The 22,926-nt window shown below is 47.8% G+C and overlaps 9 protein-coding genes across 11 annotated transcripts; 5 read left to right on the top strand and 4 right to left on the bottom strand.

Annotated features, from left to right (window-relative positions):
* Positions 1-424: 424 nt before the first annotated feature.
* On the top strand, positions 425-1,880 carry BDCG_06519 (oxidoreductase; the record flags this gene model as incomplete). The annotated part of the gene is made up of 4 exons (XM_045422258.1): positions 425-662; positions 768-1,305; positions 1,410-1,674; positions 1,758-1,880. The coding sequence occupies 4 exons, from the start codon at positions 425-427 to the stop codon at positions 1,878-1,880; spliced, it is 1,164 nt and encodes a 387-aa protein (XP_045277942.1).
* Positions 1,373-5,084, bottom strand: BDCG_06518. Of its 2 annotated transcripts, XM_045422257.1 has the most exons (4): positions 4,846-5,084; positions 3,780-4,707; positions 3,178-3,705; positions 1,661-3,089 (listed from the first exon to the last, which is right to left on the bottom strand). In XM_045422257.1, exons 2-4 carry the CDS (start codon positions 4,115-4,117, stop codon positions 2,258-2,260), a joined length of 1,698 nt encoding a protein of 565 aa, XP_045281727.1. In that variant the 5' UTR covers positions 4,118-4,707; positions 4,846-5,084; the 3' UTR covers positions 1,661-2,257. The 2 variants fall into 2 exon arrangements, with proteins under 2 accessions (XP_045277941.1, XP_045281727.1); XM_045422256.1 differs by having other exon boundaries at positions 1,373-3,089; positions 3,780-5,084.
* On the top strand, positions 4,845-7,827 carry BDCG_06517 (DNA primase small subunit). Its single transcript, XM_045422255.1, has 3 exons — positions 4,845-5,542; positions 5,605-5,802; positions 5,889-7,827. Exons 1-3 carry the CDS (start codon positions 5,283-5,285, stop codon positions 7,123-7,125), a joined length of 1,695 nt encoding a protein of 564 aa, XP_045277940.1. The 5' UTR covers positions 4,845-5,282; the 3' UTR covers positions 7,126-7,827.
* Positions 5,481-9,483, bottom strand: BDCG_06516 (mitochondrial glycoprotein). The gene is made up of 5 exons (XM_045422254.1): positions 9,150-9,483; positions 8,950-9,065; positions 8,826-8,884; positions 8,233-8,753; positions 5,481-8,121 (listed from the first exon to the last, which is right to left on the bottom strand). The coding sequence occupies exons 1-5, from the start codon at positions 9,334-9,336 to the stop codon at positions 8,096-8,098; spliced, it is 909 nt and encodes a 302-aa protein (XP_045277939.1). The 5' UTR covers positions 9,337-9,483; the 3' UTR covers positions 5,481-8,095.
* Positions 9,484-9,563: 80 nt separating this feature from the next.
* BDCG_06515 (uncharacterized protein) lies at positions 9,564-10,873 on the bottom strand. Its single transcript, XM_045422253.1, has 3 exons — positions 10,450-10,873; positions 10,212-10,296; positions 9,564-10,102 (listed from the first exon to the last, which is right to left on the bottom strand). Exons 1-3 carry the CDS (start codon positions 10,616-10,618, stop codon positions 9,820-9,822), a joined length of 537 nt encoding a protein of 178 aa, XP_045277938.1. The 5' UTR covers positions 10,619-10,873; the 3' UTR covers positions 9,564-9,819.
* A 175-nt stretch (positions 10,874-11,048) lies between these two features.
* Positions 11,049-14,476, top strand: BDCG_06514 (exonuclease 1). The gene is made up of 3 exons (XM_045422252.1): positions 11,049-11,367; positions 11,509-11,656; positions 11,733-14,476. The coding sequence occupies exons 1-3, from the start codon at positions 11,355-11,357 to the stop codon at positions 14,143-14,145; spliced, it is 2,574 nt and encodes an 857-aa protein (XP_045277937.1). The 5' UTR covers positions 11,049-11,354; the 3' UTR covers positions 14,146-14,476.
* An 817-nt stretch (positions 14,477-15,293) lies between these two features.
* On the top strand, positions 15,294-16,743 carry BDCG_06513 (uncharacterized protein). Its single transcript, XM_045422251.1, has 3 exons — positions 15,294-15,791; positions 15,905-16,283; positions 16,349-16,743. Exons 1-3 carry the CDS (start codon positions 15,689-15,691, stop codon positions 16,581-16,583), a joined length of 717 nt encoding a protein of 238 aa, XP_045277936.1. The 5' UTR covers positions 15,294-15,688; the 3' UTR covers positions 16,584-16,743.
* Positions 16,744-16,785: 42 nt separating this feature from the next.
* BDCG_06512 (uncharacterized protein) lies at positions 16,786-19,816 on the top strand. The gene is made up of 4 exons (XM_045422250.1): positions 16,786-18,185; positions 18,375-18,443; positions 18,529-18,856; positions 18,974-19,816. Exons 1-4 carry the CDS (start codon positions 18,152-18,154, stop codon positions 19,347-19,349), a joined length of 807 nt encoding a protein of 268 aa, XP_045277935.1. The 5' UTR covers positions 16,786-18,151; the 3' UTR covers positions 19,350-19,816.
* A 200-nt stretch (positions 19,817-20,016) lies between these two features.
* Positions 20,017-22,905, bottom strand: BDCG_06511. Of its 2 annotated transcripts, XM_045422249.1 has the most exons (6): positions 22,725-22,859; positions 22,521-22,666; positions 22,397-22,444; positions 22,141-22,322; positions 21,810-22,078; positions 20,017-21,754 (listed from the first exon to the last, which is right to left on the bottom strand). In XM_045422249.1, exons 2-6 carry the CDS (start codon positions 22,627-22,629, stop codon positions 20,446-20,448), a joined length of 1,917 nt encoding a protein of 638 aa, XP_045281726.1. In that variant the 5' UTR covers positions 22,630-22,666; positions 22,725-22,859; the 3' UTR covers positions 20,017-20,445. The 2 variants fall into 2 exon arrangements, with proteins under 2 accessions (XP_045281726.1, XP_045277934.1); XM_045422248.1 differs by having other exon boundaries at positions 20,256-21,754; positions 22,521-22,905.
* Between the last annotated feature and the right edge of the window lie 21 nt (positions 22,906-22,926).

Below are 22,926 nucleotides of genomic sequence, written 5' to 3'. Positions count from 1 at the left end.
TCAATAGGATTTGGCTAAGTTAAATATCTAGCGGGCTGTGAAAAAGTTTCTAATACAGGCAACTTCTTTGCAAATCCGCGGCTCTCTCCTGAGTTAACTTGTTAGATTTCATTTGTATATAAATTGCGCTGTGCTATCTGAGATAAATGCCAGTTTTATATACCAGCTTCGGCTTTGCCAGGTCCTTGTCCCTTGTCTTCGGCGGCGAACAATATAAACTTTTTCTATTCCCGGCCGAGGATAAATAAATCTGTCGTCATATTTAGTTCCAAATCCCCTCACTAAATGCGCCCGCAATTCCTACCCGCAATGACACCACCGGGTATGGGTTTAATCCCGTCTGTCTAACACATATAAGAAGCATGTCCTGCTCGTCCACTCACATTCTTTGATATCATCATATATACAAACATATATATCAACAATGTCGTTCAGCTCCATTCCTATCCTCGATCTCTCCGAGGCGCGCAACCCCGCAACGAAGCCGGCCTTCCTTGACTCACTCCGCCACGCGCTTCTGGAAGTCGGGTTCCTCTATATCAAGAACACAGGCGTCGATGATAAGCTGATACAGGAGGTTATTGAGCAGGGGAAGAGATTTTTCGAGCTACCGGAGGAGAAGAAGTTGGAGATTGAGATGAAGAATGCGCCTAGTTTTCTGGGTATGATATTGCTACCACCGCTTGAAGATGATATATATAGGAAGCAAAACCAAATGAACCGAAAGGCTAATAATTGATTACACTCCCTCCATCCCTTCTAAACAGGCTACTCCCGCCTCGGCAACGAAATAACACGCTTCAAAACCGACTGGCGCGAACAAATAGACCTCTCAACCACACATCCCACCCCCTCCCCATCCGACCCTCTCTACCACAATCTCCTAGCCCCGAACCAATGGCCTGATCCCACATCCCTTCCCCACTTCCGCCCCGTCTACGAACAGTACATGACCAAGATGGGCGCGATCAGTATGGAATTCATCTCGCTCGTGGCAGAAGCGATCGGGCTGCCCGCGAACGCCTTTGAGCGCTTCTTCGACAAGGAGCAGCAGCACAAGCTGAAGATTGTCAAGTATCCGGATCTGCAAGAGCTGGGCATTGAAGGGGATGAGGGTGAGAGCCAGGGCGTGGGCCCGCATAAGGATAGTATGCTTACGAGCTATTTATTGCAGGCGAGCCACCATCGTGGATTGCAGGTGCAGAATCATCGGGGGGAGTGGGTGGATTGTCCGCCCATTGATGGGACGTTTGTCGTAGCGATTGGGCAGGGGTTGGAGGCTATGACGCAGGGGGTTTGTCAGAGGTGGGCTTTTAATCCTCCCCCCCTTTTCTTTTCTTTTCTTTTTTTTTTTTCCCGTCCCTTTGATCCCCGAAAGCGACTCTAGCTAATTATATTTGTCTATGTAGCACTACCCACCGCGTCCTAAGCCCCGCGCGGGGTAGTGGTGCCCGCTACAGCGTCCCCTTCTTCCAGGGTGTAAGCTACGACGCTACGTTCGAAAGCATGGACGTGCCCACGCAAGTCAAAGCGCTGCGTGAGGAGGTTATCAAGCGCAACGGCATCCGGCAGGATGATATTGAGTTTACGTTTTCGAAGGGAAGATGGGGTCATCTAGGGGAAGCGACACTGATGAATCGGATTAAGAGTCATCCAGACGTTGGAGAGCGTTGGGTATGTGTATATTCCTTGCTAACTTTGTTTTATCTATACATAGAGAGCTGATACTGACCCCCTTGTCAATTTTGCCAATATAGTATCCAACACTCCTTCAGAAGATCAGAGATGAGCAGGCTCAAAATGATCAGGTTGCAGAGGAACCTCAGGGTTTGCTGAAGGAGAAAACTCGGGTTAGCAGTAAACTAGTTGAGGCACACTGAAACGAATATAGGAAAGACCCCTGCTCGTCGCCGTGTCTAGAGCCTAGGTACGGGGATGCATTATGTTTATATACCCACTTCCTCCATGTTTAATTGAGAGGTCAATTTAGATAACCTTAGCGATGAATAAATGAACCTGATTATTATAAACAAAACTTTCAACTCTTCTTCTGAACACGATCTATCCTTGTATTACCTTTTTCTGAAATTGAAAGCCAAACTTCCCGCTAGCCGATTCATCCTCCATATCTCAAGATCACAAGAAATGCAAGTAATATGCATAAGGGAGCATAAAATGTTGCGTCGAAAGGCAATCATCCACACCCCTAGGCGAGAGGAAGAAAGAAAAAAAAAGTTTTTGAATGATGCTCCCCCGCTCACTCTGTCTTAAGGCCAACCTTCCCAATACGCCTCAATCCCCACCAAGTCAGCGCGACAATAATAACACTCCCCCCGAACAATGTCCAGTACGTGGCCCTATACCCTTTCAACAAGGCATATTCATCATGGCCCAGGCCAACCTTACCACCACTCGCAAGCTGTCGTCTCTCATCCTCCGTCACTGCATTAGAAATAACCGCCGTCACCGCCAGCCCCACTGACATCCCAATCTGCGAGATGGTATTAAACACCCCACCAGCCAACCCATGCGTCTTCGGCGGGAAAATAGACGTGATCACGAGATTGGAAATTGTAAAGAGAGTATCTGCCAATATCGGGATTGCTCCTGTCGCAATGAACGCCGCTGTCCAGTAGGACCACGACGGGTCAGCGAAGGCCATTAGGAGCGGTGCGATGGCTGAAACAGCCGCAGTGCCGACGCAGAGGATATCAGCGCGGATGCGGCCGACGACGAGGCCTGTGATTATGTTCGCGAGGGCGCCGGAGACGATCATGGGGACGAAGCGGGCGGATGTTTCCAGCGAGGAGAGGTGTTGGACCTTTTGGAAGTAGAGGGTTGTAAAGTATTGGTGGCCGTTGAAGATGGCCCAAGTGAAGAAGACGGAGATGCAGACTGCGGAGAAGTTGCGGGCGCGGTTGGGGCTACTTTGGGTGGAGCGGAAGAGGGACGGTGGGATTAGGGCGACGCGGTTGAGGGATTCTTGGCGGATTACCCAGTGTATGAAGGCGACGAGGAAGAGGGCGGATAGAATGAGGACAACTAGATTCCCGGGACGGATGAGAGACTTTATGCCGCCAGACATTATACTAGAAAAGGGGATGTTAGTAATAATGGCTTATGTAGATAATATATTGAATATAAGGCTGGAAGGGAAGTGGGGGCCGCTTGACGTACGCGAAGCTGTAGGAGAACATTCCGAGAGAGGCGCATATGAGAACATTTCCTACCCAGTCAATTTCAGAGACTAAGCGTTGGCGTGTAACAGGGGCTGTTTTGCGAGGATCTTTGGGAATTCCCCAGAGGGCAAGGAGAAAGAACGGGGCGGTGGCACAAGTGACAATGTAAAACCCATATCGCCAGCCAATGGTATCAACCAGTACACCCCCGAGGGAAATGCCCATAGAAAAGCCCACTGGTTGAGCAGCGCCCAGACAGCCGAAAGCAATATTTCTCCCCCTGCCCGTGGGGAATGAGGTGGTAATAATGCTAACAGCAGCGGGTAGGCACATCGATATGGCGATTCCGGAAATCGCGCGGAACATAATCAGCTGGATACCGGTTCTTGCCAGGCCACAGCCTAAAGTGAACGCGGCAAGCAAAAGGCTACCTGTGAGGTAGACGGTGCGGCTGCCGATAAGATCCCCGATGGACCCTGAGAGCAGAAGCGTGCAGCCACAAGTCAGGCCGAAAACCGATGCTGGCCTGGAAGTTGAAGATGTAAATTAATACCAAGAACACAAAATCCTAGGATAGACCGCGAAATGGCAATGCCTCACCATAGCATGAGACTGTCGGGCAAATTGGTATCCCGAGCAATTGATGGCAATCCTACTGTCAACATGCCGTTTAAAACCGAGTTCATGAAAACCATGCTTGACGCTGAGATGATTATCACGGCTGCCATTCCTTTGGACATACGGCCAGGCCGTGTCCCCTCATTATTGGGGATATTTTCAGCCGTTTGAGGAATTTGAACCAATTCCATTTGTGATCCATTATTAGAGCCAACCAATGCAGGCGCCACGAGACGTCCGGAGTTTGCTGTAGGTAGAGGACTTATAATGGCATGGTGAGATGTGCTCGGGAGTGATAGCTGCACCGAGGTTCTGCTCATTGTGGAAAATTGCTAACGGGGGGGAATGAAAGAAAGGAGCGTCCCTGCTGCGATATCAAGATACTTTGATATCAACTTAATTAAGAGCACCAAGCTCCACGTCGCTCAAGGTCAAAATATTTGAAGCGGATTGGAATGTATCCAGCTCCCAAAGATGTCGAAGTCAAAAAATCAAGCGCCAATTTTCGCTCAGGGAATAAGCATTATATTCCTCCCCTGCCCTTCGAGTCACCGACATCTCCAATTTCCTTAGCGCTATTTAACCCATTCGGAAGGGCGGAACCTGTCCAGCTCCAAGAACTAAGATAGGGCTCTTCCTGATCCTTGATTAGGTTTAGCACTGGGATAAATGTCTGGCAGTAGGGTGGTTAGAGGCTGGTTTGTCAGACCTGATTGGAGATGATGAAAACCGTCCGTGCAGTAACTACAAATCCAAGCAGACACCATCCCAAATGGCCTGCATAAACACGTGTAGACTGCGTTCTGGTGTTTGAATGAACGGGGCAATCCATGCCTGAGTGAGTTCCGAGCTCTGATTCCAATCACCGGTTATCGGCGGACACGGAGCAACGCCACGCCCTATGATCGATCTTCAGGTTTTAGGTTAGTTCAGCGGACAGGGGTCTGTAACCCCGAAAAATCACGACAGGAGCCATTGTCATTTAGCCTTCAGGAAGTGATCGGCTTATATGATCAACGTCATGATGGGATGGGCGCAGAATACACACGGGTACATAAACAGGCGAAAGTGCAAAACTTAGTAACCTGGAGAAGTGAACGGCTATTTTAGCACCAGGGAATGTCAGCAGCTTATTATAGGCCGATGGCAGGCCTGTAGCATGAGGTGTAGCTCCAAATCAGCGCTACCAAGTTGTTCAGACAGCAACGAACGTCTTGTAGCTTGTATAAGTTGAAGATGAAGTTAATATTGCCTTTTCGGGCGTCGATGAAGTTGCCAAAAGGTGCTCCATGGCGCTAGATCGGCCAATAGTAGCACTGAAATTAAGCGGCAGGTAAACGCGCGCATAAATTACCTAGTCAGGTTTAATAGGATTTCGCGTCGCGTCTCTGTCGCGTCTCCCACGACCGGCAAAAAGAAATCAGATATCAGACATCGGACAGTTGCAGAATTGCAACCACAAGCAATCACCTTACGCTGCCCACTATGTCAAATTCCGACAAAGAAGACAATGATATTTTACCAGATGGTCCGGAGTCAGATACTGGCCATGTCAAACCTGAAAGTGGAAACCATGATGATTCCGCGGCGACCACCGCGCAACAAGGAGAAGCCGCAAAGCCCAATTCCATAGAGGCTATCAAACTAGAAGATCTATTCGATAGCGACGATGATGACGAAGAGTTTCCGGCGTCCAGCGCTGCTGCGACCTCAAAGCTTGAAAGCTCCCCAGAGCCGCCTCCCAAGTATGTATGCTTCCTTACAACCTCTCACGCTGCGCAAATTCGAATCTAAATCGTGTGTCTAGACCATCTGAACCCGCTACAGTGCAAATAGACTCAGACATAATGCACGCTTTCTACCTACGCCTCTTTCCATTTAGATACTTCTTCCAATGGCTAAACCACGGCGTGAAACCCTCGCCGGACTTTGGGAACCGAGAATTCTCATTCACACTTCAAAACAATGCCGTTCTACGTTATCAATCATTCCCAACCGCAGAGCTGTATGTAAACAACCTAAAAAGAAAAAAAGAAGCAAAAACGAACTGCTACACCTGGAGAAATAACATACTAAACAGGATCAAAACAGCCTCCGCAAAGAAATCCTCCACCTAAAACCTACCCGCTTTGAAATCGGACCCATCTACAGCACAAACCCGCGCGACCGCAAGTCTCTCCGGAAAGCCAGCCGCTTCAGACCCGTCTCCAAAGAACTAGTCTTTGACATCGATCTGACAGACTACGACGACATCCGCACTTGCTGCACGAAGGCCAATATCTGCCAAAAGTGTTGGTCCTTCGCCACCATGGCCATCAAAGTCGTTGACGCAGCCCTGCGCGAGGATTTCGGCTTCGAGCATATCCTCTGGGTCTATTCAGGCCGCCGCGGTGCGCACGCCTGGGTCTGCGACCGGCGCGCCCGCGACTTGCCCGATGACCGCCGCAAGGCGATCACGGGCTACCTCGAAGCTATCCGCGGCGGCAGCCAGAGCGGTAAGAAAGTCAACCTCAAACGCCCCCTGCACCCGCACATCGCGCGCAGCTTGGAAATCCTCAAGCCGTACTTCGCCTCCACAATCCTCGTTGAGCAGGACACATTCAGCAAACCGGAGCAGGCGGAGCAGCTCCTCTCCCTGCTCCCTGATAAACCGCTCGCGGACGCGCTGCGGCGGAAATGGGACTCGGCGCCCGATCGCTCAAGCGTGAACAAATGGAACGACATCGACGCCCTAGCCAAGTCTACCAAGTCGCGCGCTGAGCAGCAGGATGGGAAGGGGAGAGGCGGCGCCAGCAGCAGTAATAGACCCATAGACACCAAAGCGCTCCTAGAGGCGAAGCAGGACATCGCGTTGGAATATACCTACCCGCGCCTCGACGCGGAGGTCGGCAAGAAACTCATCCACCTACTCAAGAGCCCCTTCGTCGTGCACCCGGGCACGGGCCGCGTGTGTGTGCCCATTGATATTCGGCGGGTTGAGCAGTTTGATCCGCTGCGCGTGCCGACGGTCGGAGAGCTTATTGCGGAGATTAATGCGTGGGAGGGCGGGGATGAGTTGAGGGATGACGATGCTAACGATGTTAATAGCAACGGTGCTGCTGTGAAAGACGAACAGATGGTTGGGGATGTTTTGCCGTCCAGCACCGCTGATATCGACGGGAGGGGTAGGAAGGTGCAGGACTACGAGAAGACTAGTTTAAAGCCGTATATTGATTATTTCCGCTCGTTCGTAGCGGGCCTGCTTAAGGCGGAGAGGACGGGGGTAGGGATGGGGAAGAGGGGGCGGGAGGATGCGGAAGAGAGTGGGGCGAGTGCTATGGAGTTTTGAGCAGGGATGGATGGTTTGTTTGAATTTTTTTTGGGGGGGAGGGTATTCATGCGAGTTATTAACTTGATGGCAAGGGCTCTGTTTCGCTGTTATTCTTATTATATGTGATCAGATGAGTTCTGCACAGGGTATGATTTGGGAGGGAGTTTTCCGGTCTTCTCTTTTATTTCCTTTGGGCGGGATTGGAGTTTAGATCCCAGCAGCGAGCAAATGAACGGATTCGAATTGAGTTACTCAAGTATCTTCTACCCCTAAATATTTCTATAAGTAGGCGCGTATGTATATGTATCAGCCAATAAAGGATTTTTGATACAGCGTGGAGTGAGTGCCCTTTGACGACCTATGTTTTGCCCAAAACTGAGCCCCACTCTCTTCTAACGCGCAAATAGATTGCGTGCATACGGAGTGCAGAAATTAGAAAACCAAGTTATCAGCCCCTTCAAAATTTATATCATTGAACGTCAATGGATCGTATAAATTTCTTTTGCTTGTTCTTCCTTCTATCTTCCGGTGGTTGAGCCAAAATACTGCACATAACTTCAACCCTTTTACAACTTACCCCCAACAACGCATCATGTCCCCTAGTTTTGTTTACCGTAAAAAGAGAAAGGATGGGGAGAATTAGAAAAGGAAAAATAGTAACATTGACATGGATACTTTGATGAGGAAGATGAACTATATACTCCGTATAATGAATATAAAATACACACAAAAAAATGATCTTTCTTTTGACGTTCGTACTTGCCTAACAAAGTACGAAAGAGAATAGTTATAATAAAATACAGAGGTGAAGGTTTTATGAGATTTTAATATGTTTAATGGGGGGTTCGGGGTGTCATTTTACATAGAGGAGGTGGATGGGATTAGAAGGAGGAATAGGGGTTGTTACAGCACAGGGAAGCGGTGCCGGCGTTTGCGGTTGGGCTACTTATGCAGCTAGGAAATCCGGAGAGCAAGAGATCCTCGCCATCTAAGCCTCGATGAAAGTCTTGAGGTCTGTGTAGGAAAAGAAAAAGAGAAGAACAAAGTTAGTCTCAGGTACATCCGCAATTTTTAAGATATACGTAAGAAATTGAGAGATCATAACAGGAGGGGAAAAAGACTTACTTTTCAGCCATCGAATATACTCCTGCTGCTCCTTAAACTCGATAAACTCCGGCACGAACACGGCAAGCGCATTGTCAATTCCTCTCTCCTCCAAATACTGCTCCATCAGAGTCTGCAGGTCCTCATCGAGGTTGCCGAAGGGTGGGCCACTGTACAGGCTCTGGCGTGTCCACTCCTTCTCAGCGCTGGCCGCATTCGCCAGATCGGCCTTGGCAAAGTAGCCGACGTTTTGGATCTGGATGTAACCGTCCTGGGCGAGGGTTTCGATCTGCACGGCGCCCTTGCCCTTCTTCTCGATGGTGACGCTGACGCGGGCTGGGTAGCTGGGGATTTGGTCGTCTTCAAGGTCTGCGTCTTCTTGGTCGGCGGCGGAGATTTTGTCCTCAGGGGCGACGGGGATTTGGCCGTCTCTGTCCTGTCTTTGGTTGATGGGGGTGTTTAGGTCGTCATGCTCGTCGCCCAGGGCAGATTCGCTCTCGGTCAGATCTTGGATGTCTGAGAGGGTGAATGCAACTCGAATGCTTTTGGGTAGGTGTTAGTTGGGAGTTATCTTGGTAATTGAATAACGTGGTGTATTTGGTTTCTCTACGTACTTCTCATCTCCGAATGTCCTTGTGAGGACAACTTCATCTTCGCCTTCCTTGTGTAGAATCTGGATGTTGAAAAATGTCAGTGAAATTCGAATCCAGTTGTTGGTCGCAAAAAATCAGAACATACCTCAAAAGGGCTATTCTCAATATAATACTGCACCGACTCCGGTGGTGTCTCAACAGTGGAGTTGTTCTGCTCATACTTCATTTCCTCATTCAGCTTGGCCGCCAGTTCGAGATCAGCTACAATGCGACACGTTAGCCAATTTCTTCCTTTCTCTCAATTCTTCATCTAAAACAACGAGTAAATAGAAGACAACCACCCACACTGTCCTGCAGGCTCCCATCTTGCTCTAGTTGTGGAGAAAGCAGCAGTAGCAGGGAAGATATATCTGGGACGGATCCATGTGGACTGGAAGATGCTTGGTTTTGGGGCGGCGGTTCTGGCAGAGATGGCAATGGATCTGGAGAAGATGCGCGGAACCGAGCGGGTGAAAGCACGGAGGGGGAACATTGTGAATAGAGGTAGTATATAAGGTTACAGTTACAGTGTTGTAGAGTTGAAGAATTAAGTGAGGTTGTGAGTGTAGAGGGTTGGAGCTTTGAACGTCGTCGTTATATTATTCTGGTAGAGGTTTTCCTGTTAATAATTGCCCGGACTAATTATCCGGAAACGGAAACCCGGAAAAATTTAGCTGGAGCTGGCTGGATCGGGTTTAGCGCCTGATAGACTGATAAGCTCCATGCCTGAGGCTGCTTCTGCGAAAAATTAAAGGAGATGTTCAATCAAGCGCAATGGCAACATCGAATTCTACCGCTACTTCATATACAAGGGATGCTGTCCTCTGCTCCTTTTGGGAGCGATGATGTTCGGTTCATAGCAGATCAATGAAGGAAATTGACATTATCTTCAAGAACAGACAAAACATTGCAGAAGAAAAGAACTAACAAATCTGAATATCGTTAAACGGAGGTTAGTAAAATCTATATATAAACATCACGACAGCCCCTTCGGCGGAAATATCGACTGCTGCCTCGTCCCATCCCTAGCCACCCTCACAAACCCCAGCGTACTCATCGATGACCACTCCCCATTCCACGCCCCCAGTTTCTTCACATTGTCCTCAGCGCCCATATCCGGCAGCCAGAAGCCGCTCTCAAACTCTCTATTCTCCGCCTCCATCCTCTCCCGGAGGATCTCCTCGCGCTTCACCGGTGGCCTGCCCGGCCGTCGCTCTTTTTGTAATTGATCTAGTTCGGGTTGGTTGCGGGCGATGAATCTGTTGTAATATATCAGTTTGATTAGATTAGGTCTGAAAGATATATGAGTATGTCTTTGAAACAATAACATGCGAGTGGACTTTGTTGTTGTTGATGATGAATGCGCACCTTGTAATCAACTGAACCATATCCCCATCCGACATGGAGGCGGGTGGCTCTGGGATGTTTTCCTTGAAGAAATGAACTCGGTCCACTGGAGGTAAACCAAAAAAAAAAAAAAAAAAAAAAAAAAAAAAAAAGAATTAGTGATCATGGTCTATTACGATAACAATACTTTGTATACCACGATAAAGTAATTATCGAAAAAGACCAAAAGGAAAGAAGAAAAAAACAAGAGAGAACATACCAAACGACTGCCTCCCCTTCATCGTCACCGAAGCCGCGACGGCCAATTTATGCTCCCTCCCGCCAGCCCGTCGCAGTCGCTTTGCATCGCGACTGTTCTCGTGCAGTGAATCCACCTTCCCGCGCTTTTTGGAGATATGCTTCTGGACTTTGTTGAGGCTTCTCGCCATTTTTTGTTATTTCTTCTTCTCTTCCTGTTGTCGACGGAGTGGAATTTCGATAAAGCAGCTGGGCTGTGGCTGTTTGATTGATTGATAGGATTTTGCTGGGTCTTCTTCTTTTTCAATTCCTATTGTTTGTCCTTCCTGTTGGAAAACCAGTAAATTTAAGATCAACCTTGCAGAAAATTCCTTTTATAATAAAAATATCGCAGGAATATTATTCATTCTTCTTATCTTTTTCTTATTAATATAATAATAGCTTCAATAATCTATCTACTCCGTACTGCGTAATAACATTTCCAGCTTGGGCAGAACTACCGAACGCGGTGAGAAGCGGCAGTAGTTACAGCCCTGGAGGAGAGCGCCCCCACGTGACCACGCTGCCGAGGGTGGATGACTAACCGTAGCCAGCTCCGTCGCGTCTTCCCGGCGCGTGCAACAAGAGTTGAGTAAGCAAGCGCTTGGTTTGACTTGCCTGGAGACAAGGAGATTCTATTCAATCAACAATTCTTCCCTTCTCCTCCAATGTTTTAATTACAGAAGTCAATTTTCTTCTTCTTTTCTTTTCCTTTTTTCCCTCTTTGGATCTGAAATTGGTTAACCAAAGTCGCATGGCTTGAAGCGCTGGAAATCTCTCCCGCCTGCACGGTGTGTACAGAAGTAAACAAACCCCCGATTCCTACATTGTCTAGGGCACCTCCCTCGAGATATCGAGGCGGGGAGGGGGGATTTTGTCAGAGTTAGGATGGGGATTACAGGTATATATTTTTCTATATATTATTTCCTTTTCTCTAATTCCAATGGAATGTGCGGGGAAACTCTCCTAAGTACTCTACTCCGTACTGCTCTGGCTTCCTTCTAACATACCTTACTTCGGGCTTTGTTGCATAAAATTAAAGGGCTCCACGGCCTCCTCAAATCTATCCAGAAGCCATGTAACCTGCGGAAATTTAAGGGCCAGACTTTTGGTGTCGATGCCTATGGATGGTTACATCGAGGTACCGTCGCGTGTGCCATCGACCTCGCTCTCGATAAGCATAATACCAAGTAAAGTTCAAAAACTTATTTTCCTCTTCTTCTTCCACGACCGTAAAAACCACACTCAGCTAATATAATCCCCCAGATATGTCGACTTTGCCATGAACCGCGTCCGCATGCTGCTTTACTTTGGTGTAACCCCTTACCTTGTCTTCGATGGTGATCACCTCCCCAGCAAGGCCGGCACTGAGACAGCGAGAGCCCAGCGGCGCGAGGAGAGCAAGAAGCTTGGCTTGGAATTATACCGTTCGGGCCGGGTGACGGAAGCGCACCAGGAGCTGCAGAAGGCTGTCGACGTGACGCCGTACATGGCTCGGCTGATGATTGAGGAGCTGAAGAAGTTGAAGATCCAGTATGTCGTTGCGCCTTATGAGGCCGACGCGCAGCTAGTATATCTTGAGAAACAGGGGATGATCAATGGGATAATTTCCGAGGATTCGGATTTGTTGGTGTTTGGGGCGAAAAGGTTGCTGTCTAAGTTGGATAAGCATGGGGATTGCGTGGAGATTAATCGGGGGGATTTCACAGCGTGTCGCGATATCAGTCTTATCGGTTGGACAGATGCCGATTTTCGGCTCATGTGCATTCTTTCTGGTTGTGATTATCTTGCGAACTTGCCGAAGATGGGGCTCAAAACGGCGTATCGGAATGTCAGGAAGTACAAGACCGTTGAGAAGATTTTAAAGATGCTTCAGTTTGAGGGGAATGGTGCTCGTGTGCCGCCGCAGTATCTGGAGGATTTCAAGAGGGCCGAACTTACCTTCTTGCACCAGTTAGTCTTTTGTCCTCTGGCTAGAAAGCTGGTTACGCTCTCCCCACTCCCTGAACATACGAGCCTGGATAGCATGCCATTCGTCGGCGCGTATATCGAGCCCGACACGGCAATTGGAGTTGCGTGCGGAGACCTGGACCCCATAACCAAAGAGCCCATAAACTTACAACCCTCGTACCCAGAGAGATCGCGATTGTTGGTTTCCAGACGACAAACACTACCATCCACCACAGATTTGAAACAAAGCAAACCGATAGACTCCTTTTTCACACCCAAACGCGTTCCACTGGGTGAACTGGATCCGAACAGCCTCACCCCTTCGCCTAGTCAGCAGCGACTTATTGAAGCAAATGCCAGACGGTCGTGGGTTGCCAGCTCGGTCCCAACGAGGGGGAATGTCCGAAGGGCCACCTCGTCTTTCTTTCCGCCAAATACTGCCTCCCCATCTACCTCTTCCACACGGGTTTTCCCGCCCCGTACGACCAAAACACCGCTAAGCAGCGATAGGGAGAAGTTTCTTGCCAGTGCTTCGACTGTGTCGAAATTCCAGCCTGTAAAACGGCAGCGTCTGTGTTCTGACGCGGACGAAGCGGGGGCGGAGGCTGCAGCCGCGGTGTTGGGGACTGAGAAGCGCAGTCGATTCTTTGCGGGTGCCGGTAAGGGTACGGGGATGGGTACAACAGTCGGGGCTAAATCAAGTGGTTCAGCTGGGATTAGTAATGCAGATAAGGCGCGGACGAAGAAGGCTAAAAGAGCTGATTTTGGAGTGTTTTCAGACAATGTTGTTGAGGATATCATGTTGCAGCTTCCTGACGGGGTGAGTCAGGCTGAGACGCGGGATGCGGATGGGGTAAATAATATGTCTGAGGACGGGCTTTCGATTACGCAGTCGAAAATTGAAGAGGGGGGAGAATCCATAGAAGATATAGGATCTAGTATTGCTGATGCACTACTAAATCGTAATTTTCCCGAGGAAGAACCCACGGCTACTACGACTGGGTTGACGCAAGCGATGACCGGTATTTCGACTGGAGGTAGCGACTCCCAACTTTCTGCCAGGATGTTGGAGTATGAAGACGAAGGTCTTGATGATGGTGATGCATGTGTGAATTCTTCGTCTTGTTCTTTGGGATTACGTGATAAATTTGGGTATGTCGAATCGAATAGGAGATCCGAGGCGGATCATGGGACTGCGGCAGGAAATGAACATGTTTATCAAAATCAACATTGCGAGGGAGAAGTGGGAGGAGAAGGGGGGAAAATTGAGAAGAGCCCTGCTCCGCATACTGCACAGGGGCAGCAACGGCAACCGTCCCGAATGACCGCATTGCAGCGGCTGGGGCAGTCTGCGCTCTACCGGTCGAAGTCTATGGGTTCTTTGCGGACGGCAAAGACTTCGCTAATGGGTGGGGATGAAAAGGATAATAATAAAGGGGAGTCGGAGGGTGTTGATGCTGTTGATGATGATGGTGGAGTTACCCCATCCCGTTCCGGATCCTGCTACTCTAGACCTGGAGGCGGCGGAGAGCGGTGTTTGTCAGCAGCGATGATGAAGCATCAAAGTCGGGGGAGTGAGGATTTGATTATTCCGGATAGTGAAGGGGAGAGTGAGGTGGAGTTGGAGGTGGATGTGTTGAATGAAGGGGAAGAAAAGGGGAGGCAGACAGAAAAAGGGGCTGCTGTTGATTTTAAGCAGTTTCTGTTCACGGGTAGTGGTAGTGGGTAGGTGAGTGTTTGTGATTCTAGAGATATTTTTATTCTTTCTTCTTTTCTTTTCTTTTCCCTCTTTGATATTACAGTATGGATAAAGGTGTTATTCTATCAGGATTGGGTGTTCTTAGGAGTTTTTTTTTATTTTTTTTCTTTTATGGCAAGTGAGTGGACCTAGCTAGCTCAATACCTCATACCTTCTACGGGCTTGCAGTTAGATAATGAGAAGTTAATGACTTTGCACAACTAGTTAACTACCTGGAGGCAAACTGCTTTAACCAGCCAAGAGTCCTCCTACTACAAGATGTTATCAATGTATAAGATATATTTATTCTCTCATTTTTTTTTTTTTTTTTTTTTTTTTTTTTTTTTTTTTTTTAAGTTACTGATCTTTGATAATCTGAAACTTCTCCAAATTATTTAAATAAATTGAACTCTCTATTTGAAAAACAGTTGAATAATGAGAAGAATGAACTTGGAGAGTAAAAGTTCCTGCAGAATCCTCCCAGGTACAAAATTGTCAAAGAGCTTGCCAATAATAAAACTAGCAGGAATAATATTGTGAGGGAATCGGCTGTAGCCTCACTGACTTTGATAACAGTATTGTCATTACCTCTGACTGATTGAGTGATTTGCTCAATCAAAGAGACAGACATTGCCGGTACGCTGGTATGCTGTTGGATGAGAAAGACATGCATAGATTGCACTGGGTTGGTGGGTGAACTGAAAATACTCCTGCTCGACTGGATTTGGATGGAATATATGGATATGGAATATTTAGTCCCGAGTCCCGATCGATCAGGAATGTGAAAGATCGGGGAATTATTGAAGATCCTAAAGGCAAGAAAGAGTATTTAAAGGGCCAAAGTTCCAAGTTATCCTCAGTACGGAGTAGAGAGAGGAGCAAACAAAGAGATGGTATTCTGACAGTTTTGGATCTTGGAATCCTCTTAAATATTCACGGCAGCAGGCATGAACTCGGTGGACTCCTCATTGTCATTAATTTCATACGAATCTTCAAGGTCTATTATTATGTAGCTAGCTGTAGGGCACAGTCGTCAAAGGAAATATTTAAGCAATGATAGAACTGTCCACAGCTATGTTTAGTTAAATATTCCACATGCCAACTTCTTGTTTCTTGGATATGCTGAGGACAATGAAGAATGGGAAAAGGTTGTAAACCTGTTCAGCCTGATTAAATATTCCCAGATGGGACTCTAACCTGTTAAACTAAATACCACAGACTCTGTTCCTGGGAACTTGCCTATCTATCACCAACTCGCAACGTCCCGAGCCCGCCATCGTGTCGGAAATCCGTCAATCCGTCAATAAACCGCAGAAGTCTTGTGCCGTAAAACCGCCAACATGGAGTCGTTGTCTATTGCGGGTGCTTCCAATGACATTTTTATGCCGATCTTCAATATTAAATATGTAAAGACGGTTGTGGACTTGAGCTATATACTCCATTGTCCATTGTCCATTGTACATGTACCACTTCCATCCAACAAGGTTATTATACCAGCACCTAACTAAATAACGCCTGACAACTGCGTCCCAAAATGGAGCCTGTCCCGCAGCCTCTGATGCCTCCTTTTCCTTTCAGTATTGTTCTAAATGAGGACACCCCAATTAAATCCGTCCGAGTGGCGGTGGATTTGGAAGGTATTTTTATTGCTCCAAAAGGATCCATCCATCCTTACCGTGGGGTCACTCATCTTATAAAAGTATTTATTGCATGCATGTCTGACAATCTATCTACAACATCTCCGGTGCAGCTTATTCCCCTGACACCTTGGGCAATAATTGGTCCATCTACTTGCTTCATCGTGATGTCCCGTCGTCAGTTCGTATCAATATGCATGCTGAACCTGGCCAGATGAATAGGATCCTCCGATACCAGAAATATGACCATTTTTGCAGCCCTGCCCTCGAGTTCCGGGACTTTGAAATCACCCCAATAAATCCAGTCACCGTCTCGTACATCGCAGCAATAAACCCAGTCACCGTCGCGGACATCGCAACAATAGACCCATACACCACCGCGGCCATCGCAGACGCAAAACCAGTCACCGTCGCGCACATCGCAAAGCTACTCGAATATGAGGGCCGTGGCGAATATCAAATACCTTCTGGCTGGGACACTCGGCCGTGGGTGTAAGTTTTTTTTAAAAAAAAAAAAAATTTCTAGAACACAATCACTTGCTCATCTGCCAAAATAGGTATACCATGGTTTACGACCTCGTGAATCACCACTACATCTCCAGTGACGCCTTACGCAGTGTCAGCGATATACTACAATATTGGTATGTCGCCCCGGACGTGAGAGTCTACTCACACATTTCCCTGGAAGTACTCGCACGACTGAAGCGGTGCGAGAGTGAGGAGCACGCGATCAATGCCGTAGCTAGACCTCCGAGACCATATCTATGGCCTGGACGAGAAGAGATGGGATGAGGATACGATACTGTTGGTGGATACTCCCAACGAGATTTTATTGTATGGAGCAGATTGGCAGGTGTTAGTTCCCTTTTTTTTTTTTTTTTTTTCCAATAGACATAAGGATGTCTGGAGTTGTTGAAATACATAATAACTATTGTAAACTTGTTGAAGAAATATTATATAATTGATTCATATTTCCTTCCTCTCGACGGCGTGGAGTGACGTCATGGACCGATGGAGGCGCTGACTAAGCCCCTTTGCGGGGATTCTGCCGGGCGGTGAGAGGTTTAGTCAGCCAGTTACCGCAGCAACCGGCGGGTGTAAACAAAACAAACAAGCCCCAGCCACCGCAAAAACCACTCCGCCCTTTTGGATGCGAAACGGGATGGACTGTGAGTGATCTCCAACCTCATCTTTTCCCATTGCTCCAGCCACCACGAATATTACGATTGGTCTGGTTAGTTTCCCTTTTCTTTAATCCTTCTATCCGTCCGTGTTTCCTCTTAGGCGAATGGGGGTGGGAAGTCTCTCTCTCTCTCTCTCTCTCTTCCTTTCTTTTTCTTTCCTTCCGCATACGCTGTACTCCGTACTCCTATCCCAAGTATAGTACATCCTGACTTGACGACCGACGCCGCCGAAGAAATAGAAGACGAAAACTCTAAACTTGGATTGGGGATATCTTTCTTAAATACAAAATCCACTCGTTTGTTTCAATGAGATAAGGGGATATTCGCTCCCCCCCCCCTCTCTCTCTCTCTCTTTATCTTCCCCTCTATCTCCTCCATACATCATACATACATATCCACCTTCTCCCCCATCTTCTCCGCTTACCCTCCTACGACCCACCACATCTCCATACATATACATCTATACACCATCCCATCCCTAGACTCTGCTCTCTGCTCTCTGCGCTTTGCCGTGCTACCCTGTCTAACAAACATATTTCATCCCAAAGGGCTACAAGAAGCAAACAACTACCCCTACTCACCCATCCTTATCCTCTCTGACCTATTTACGGGGAGCACTACACCCTTCCTAGCACAAGCAAGAGATAAACCACTCTCTTTCGACAATCGTTCCGCAAGCTATAGACTGCCACTTTCGGGTTCTCTTAAGTAAGAAGTGGGAAGGCTGATTTGCAAAATAAGTTCTGTTCTGTGCACAAACGTAACAGAGTGGTGTGATTGTCGCATCAGATATCTCGATCCGAGAGCAGATAAGCCATATCCTTATCCTTTACATACACCCCTGTTGTTCTGTTGGAGAACCGATCGAGTGCGTATCCTCCAGGGTCTGCGCCACAGAGAAGAAACGGGGAGCGCGCTGTCGCTCAGGACTTGTGCTTGGGACCGCACATCCAAACAGGGTTATAAGCCAAAGGGAAAGCGAAAAACATCTCGAGGGAAACGAGAGACTATTAGAACCCATTCCGCTGAAGGCGGTTGGGTCTTTTTTTCCCTTTGTCTCTGTGTTGTGTCCTGCGAACGTTGAGGTGAGGACTGAAGCTAGGCTATATACCGCCATAGCCAACTCCCGCCGGCAACTGGAACCTAGGCTAGGGCAAAAAAGAGACCGGCGCCAAGATGCCGGAGTTAAAATTTACCCAGTGGTTCCTCCGTGAGTGGTCTCCTCTTTCCATTTTACTGTTCAAGTTATAATGCCCGAGGGCAGGGAGGGGAGGGAGAGGGACTGAATGAGTATCGTGAGCCTGGGCTCCTGTTGTATTCACAACGGGTCTGATGATGGAAGAGATGAAGGGAAATTCGAAGGACTTGCCTAACTAACTATATATTTTGAGCGTTGTAGAATTCCTACCTCTTATCGGTTACCACCATGTCCTCATGGTATTCATTGGCATTGCTATAATATTACTATGTAAGTCTCCATTCCCATTGTATAAAATGTCCTTTAAAAAAAAAGGGAAAAGGCAAGAGCGCTAACATGCACAAACACCTTGCAGCCCTCCTCCTGGCCGGCTGCTCCTCCTCCTCCCCGGAAATTCCCACAATCTTCCTAATATCCCTCTTCTACGAAAAATATGAGCCAGTCATTGATCCCGCCATCGTCGCGCCATCCATCAACATCGCCATGAACAACATCGTCGGCGGCGCACAGGTCGAGGTGCGTGTGGGCTACTTTGGCATCTGCGTCCAACCCACCGGCGGCGCGTTCATCTGTAACTCAAACGCCACCGCGCTGGCGGATATCTTACAGTCCGAGGAAGATCCGTTGAATCTAGTGTGGGTTGCGGCGACGTTTAAGGACGCGGTTGTTTTTCCGTATTTGATGTACGTTGGAACCCCCTTTTGCCTTTTTTTTTTTTTTTTTTTTTTTTTTTTTTTTTTTTTCCAATATTTGTCTATATATAGATATAAATTTGCGAACGCGCTAACTCTATAAACCAGAATCGTCGCCATAATTCTCGCCTTCTTCTGCTTCCTCCTCCTCGCCACCTTCCCCTCTTGGCACAACGAGGTGGGCGAAAACGGCGAAGACCTCGAGGTGAAGCAGTTTCCCTCCCGGCCCGTCTCGCAGGCGAGTCTAGCGCTGATTTTCGTTTCGGCGGTATTTATCCTCGTATCCGTGCTGTGGCAGCATACAGCGTCTGTGGCGGCCAGTACGATCGCGCAGGATTTGGGGAATGGGGTTGTGAGGAGCGGGGTGGGGACGTCGGCGATGATACTGGGTTGGTTTGCGTTTGCGTTTCTTGTTATTGTTACGATTGGTTTGTTGGCGATGATTTTGAGTATTAGTTTGTTGACGAGTTTGACGGATGGCTGATATATTTTTTATTTGTTTATTGGGGTTTGGGTTTTCTTTTTTGTCATTTTCTGTTTTAGATTTATTGGCGGATTTTGTACTTTTCTTGTCATTTGTTTTACCTTTTCTTTTCTTTTCTTTTTTTTTTTTTTTTGAAAAGGGGCAACGTTGGTTGGGTCGATGATGTGATGAATACAATGATGGGAATGATTTATGGAACGGGAATAATGGGCATGAACAACATGGAATATGGAATGGAAAGCCATTTATCTACCTGTCTTTGAACTGAATTGATAAATGAAAAGAGCTGGGAAACGTCCGAAATTTTTTTTTTAACTGCTTATCAGATGCCGTGTAAAATATGTGTGATTAACCACCTGTACAAAACAATTTTTTGTATGTAACATTTGGCCCCTTTTTCTCCCGGCGGGCCCCTTTTTTTAACTTGACTGTAGTTCTTTAAGACTCTACGACTTTGGTGCCCGCCATATTTCTTTCTTTCTTTCTTTCTTTCTGACCTCTTCCACCTATACATAAAATATTTCCAAGAAGGGAATTGGAAGCATTTCAGCACAACAAGGGCGCTCGTTTAGTGTTGTGCTTCTGCTTCTGCTCTTTCTTTTCTTTTCTTTTCTGTTATTTTTTAGTCTTATTTATACAAATAAGTTTTAAGTGGTTGTTGTTTGGGTGGAATATATATAACTTAAAGGCAGCGTTGATAGTTAAGCTATGAAGAAGCTATATAAATATTGGAAAATATGAGATAGTTAAAAAACAAATAGGAGAGAGGACGAGGAAGACCAAGATATATATATACATAGGAGAAAAAAGGAAATAGGAAAGACATTTCATACGAACTCGGACTTCAAAAAGAGGGAAGCAGAAAATCGAGGGTGTGGGCTTTTTTGCGCTCGGAGATATGGATTTGGATGGGGGAAGGGGGGGGGGGGGGAAAGGGGGCTGAGTTGAAAGTTCATACGTAGTGGAGAAAGAATAGTAGAGAATAGTATACGTAATGGGACAATGCAAAGGAAATGAAAAATGAAGAAAGATCATCGAACAAACCCATTAATTTTTGTGTAGGAGGAAAACAAAGCAAAGCAGTAGTACCCAGAGATCAATAATTCATAACCGGGCCCCCACCCCCTCCAAAGCCCCTCTCATCGCCCGTGCCATGCCCATCATGCCCACCACCGCCGCCGCCCGAGCCGCCGCCGGCTGCATGGTCATCTAGTGACCGATATTGATGGGAACCAGGTGGGCCATCTCGCCCACCACCCCCTCCTCCTCCACGACCACGTCCCCGTCCACGTCCGCCGCGACCACGTCCGCGACTTCCTCGATAATTAGAGCCTGCGCCGCCTCCACCGCGGCGAGGGGGAGCTCCTCCTTCGTCTCCATAGTGTCGACCTCCACCTCCACCGCCACCGCTACCGCCACCGCCAACGCCGCCCTCGCCATGATGGCGTGAATAGGGGGGATTGTTCCGATGGTAAGGTGGGAATTCTTGCTGGCCATGACTAGGACCATGGGGTACATGAACATGGTGATGTGGCGCGTAATTGCGGGGAACCGGCTCGCGGTCTCGCAAGTTAGGGTTGTTTGGGCTGTTGTTGTTATTGTTGTTCCAGTCCCTCAAGTACGACGGTAGCGGCGCGCCTTCGTCATCCCGGAGGTTTTGCTGGACAAGTCTACGTTTATTGTTACTCTTCGGTAGCGTCTCCCACTCGCCTTCATCCGGGTGTTCCTCTTCGATCATTAGCGCCATCTTCTGCCCGACGGTTGCGTCGAAGACGAGAGCGTTGTCCTCTATGACAGGTTGCCAGTTACGGATCCGGTTCGCGTCCGCGGGCCGTGCGCCCTTGCGCATGGCGAGGACCATGAGTGGCTCTGGGTTTTCGGTGTAGATGATTTCTGAGTCTAGGACTGGTGTTACCCTAGCGGCCCATAGTTTGTTTTCAAACACGCCTGTGTCGGTGATTCGCCAGCGCACGGTCTTCCCCATGCCGCCGACTCTATCAAGAATGGAGTTTGATATTGGGCGCGGCGTAATCAGGATGGAGTTGGCCATGTACTTAATATCGTTCGAATCGGGCATATTAGGAGGTATCAATGGGTTTAAAACATAATTTATGATACGGGACGAATCTGTATTGGATAGGAGATACCCTGTGAAGAAAACTGTGCGTTTTATCCTTAACCGTCCGTATGGCGATTTGGTTGTATTACCCGACGTCGAAGTTAAAACCTTATTATGGGAGTTGATCATCCGCTGGACCTCAGCGGCTTCGGCGACGGGGGGGAGGAAAGCAGCCTCCTCAGCAACTTGAATAACTTCGGCATTAATGGGTTTCCGTGGGGTAGAGGGTGGGCCAAGTTGTAAAGATCGATTGAGCTTTTCAAAGTACTCGCGAAACCCTTTAACACTACACAAGGGTGAGATTTTGGTTCAGTAAAATAATAATAACGGATAGAACGTACTGCTTAATCCGATCTTCATATACTCGGATCTCATCGGCATGTTTGTAGGTGAGAACTAGATCTTCCAGAAAAGTTTGCTTGAAGTTCATTGTTGAGGAGAACCGTTGGCTATTGGGGCCGACTTCTGGTTTTAGGCAGACTAAATCAAAGTCTAGTTTTCTGCTCTTCACCATCCGTTTGATAATGTTTTCGAATGGACCTTCTGCCCGTCCAGTGAGCAGAACAGTAAGTGCATCCTTTTGCTGCATGCTAAGCTCCACCAATTGTACCTGTTAAACATGTGTAAGTAGTGGTGTTCCGTATGTATCAATATTAATGTTGGCACACGTACTATTTGCTCATTCCACCATCCCTTCCACCCTGTAGTCTCCTCTACTTCCATGCCCTTTCCTGTAGCCGCAAGAATGTTGGGATCATGCCACCAACCACCATTAGCAAAACATTCGTAGGTAGAAAGAAAACCAATCGTCGGGCCGTTCCATAGCTGCGGGTTTGGAAGGGGACTCGAGAATACTGAGAAGAGGAAGAAACATCTAGTCAGCCTTGGGGTTCTCCATTCAAGGAGGAATATAAATGCGGGCTCGTACAGGTATTATCAAAATCGTAGACATGGATGGCTTTGACCTGGGCGACAGCTATGAATGAATGCCACAATTAATTAGTTTTGTGAGTCTGAACAGCAACGAGTTGTTGTGATGAGCAAGCTCCTACCAGGTAGTTCGCCACCGCTTTGGCATGACCATCGTTTGAGCGCCGTAGTGGTATATGTAGATTTTCGGCCCTCGCTGTGCAAGGGCCCGCTCACCATCGGAGTAGCCATCCTAGAATACTTTGCGAATCGTGCGGAAACAACAGCTCTAGCAGATCTCAGCATCACATGATATAGCACAGGAAGGGCGAGGTGGAGAGATATACCACACAGTGCTGCAGCGAGGATCTGTTCGGTCTGCCGCTGTCCGTCTCCGCCGTGTTGAAGATGGTTGAAGTTTGATGCCGGATGGTTAGCCATGATTACCGGATTAGGTAATTTTACAAGTTGGAGATCAGCCTCAGCATTCTTGCCTATCTGGTCGATCACGTGGTTTCACTAGCCAAAAAAGGGACGAGTCTTATCCTG

The sequence above is a fragment of the Blastomyces dermatitidis genome (assembly GCF_000003525.1).
Source record: "Blastomyces dermatitidis ER-3 genomic scaffold supercont1.7, whole genome shotgun sequence".
In the NCBI taxonomy this organism is placed as follows: Eukaryota; Fungi; Ascomycota; class Eurotiomycetes; order Onygenales; family Ajellomycetaceae; genus Blastomyces; species Blastomyces dermatitidis.
Note: the sequence above shows the minus strand (reverse complement) of the source record. Positions and strands in the feature narration are given on the sequence as shown.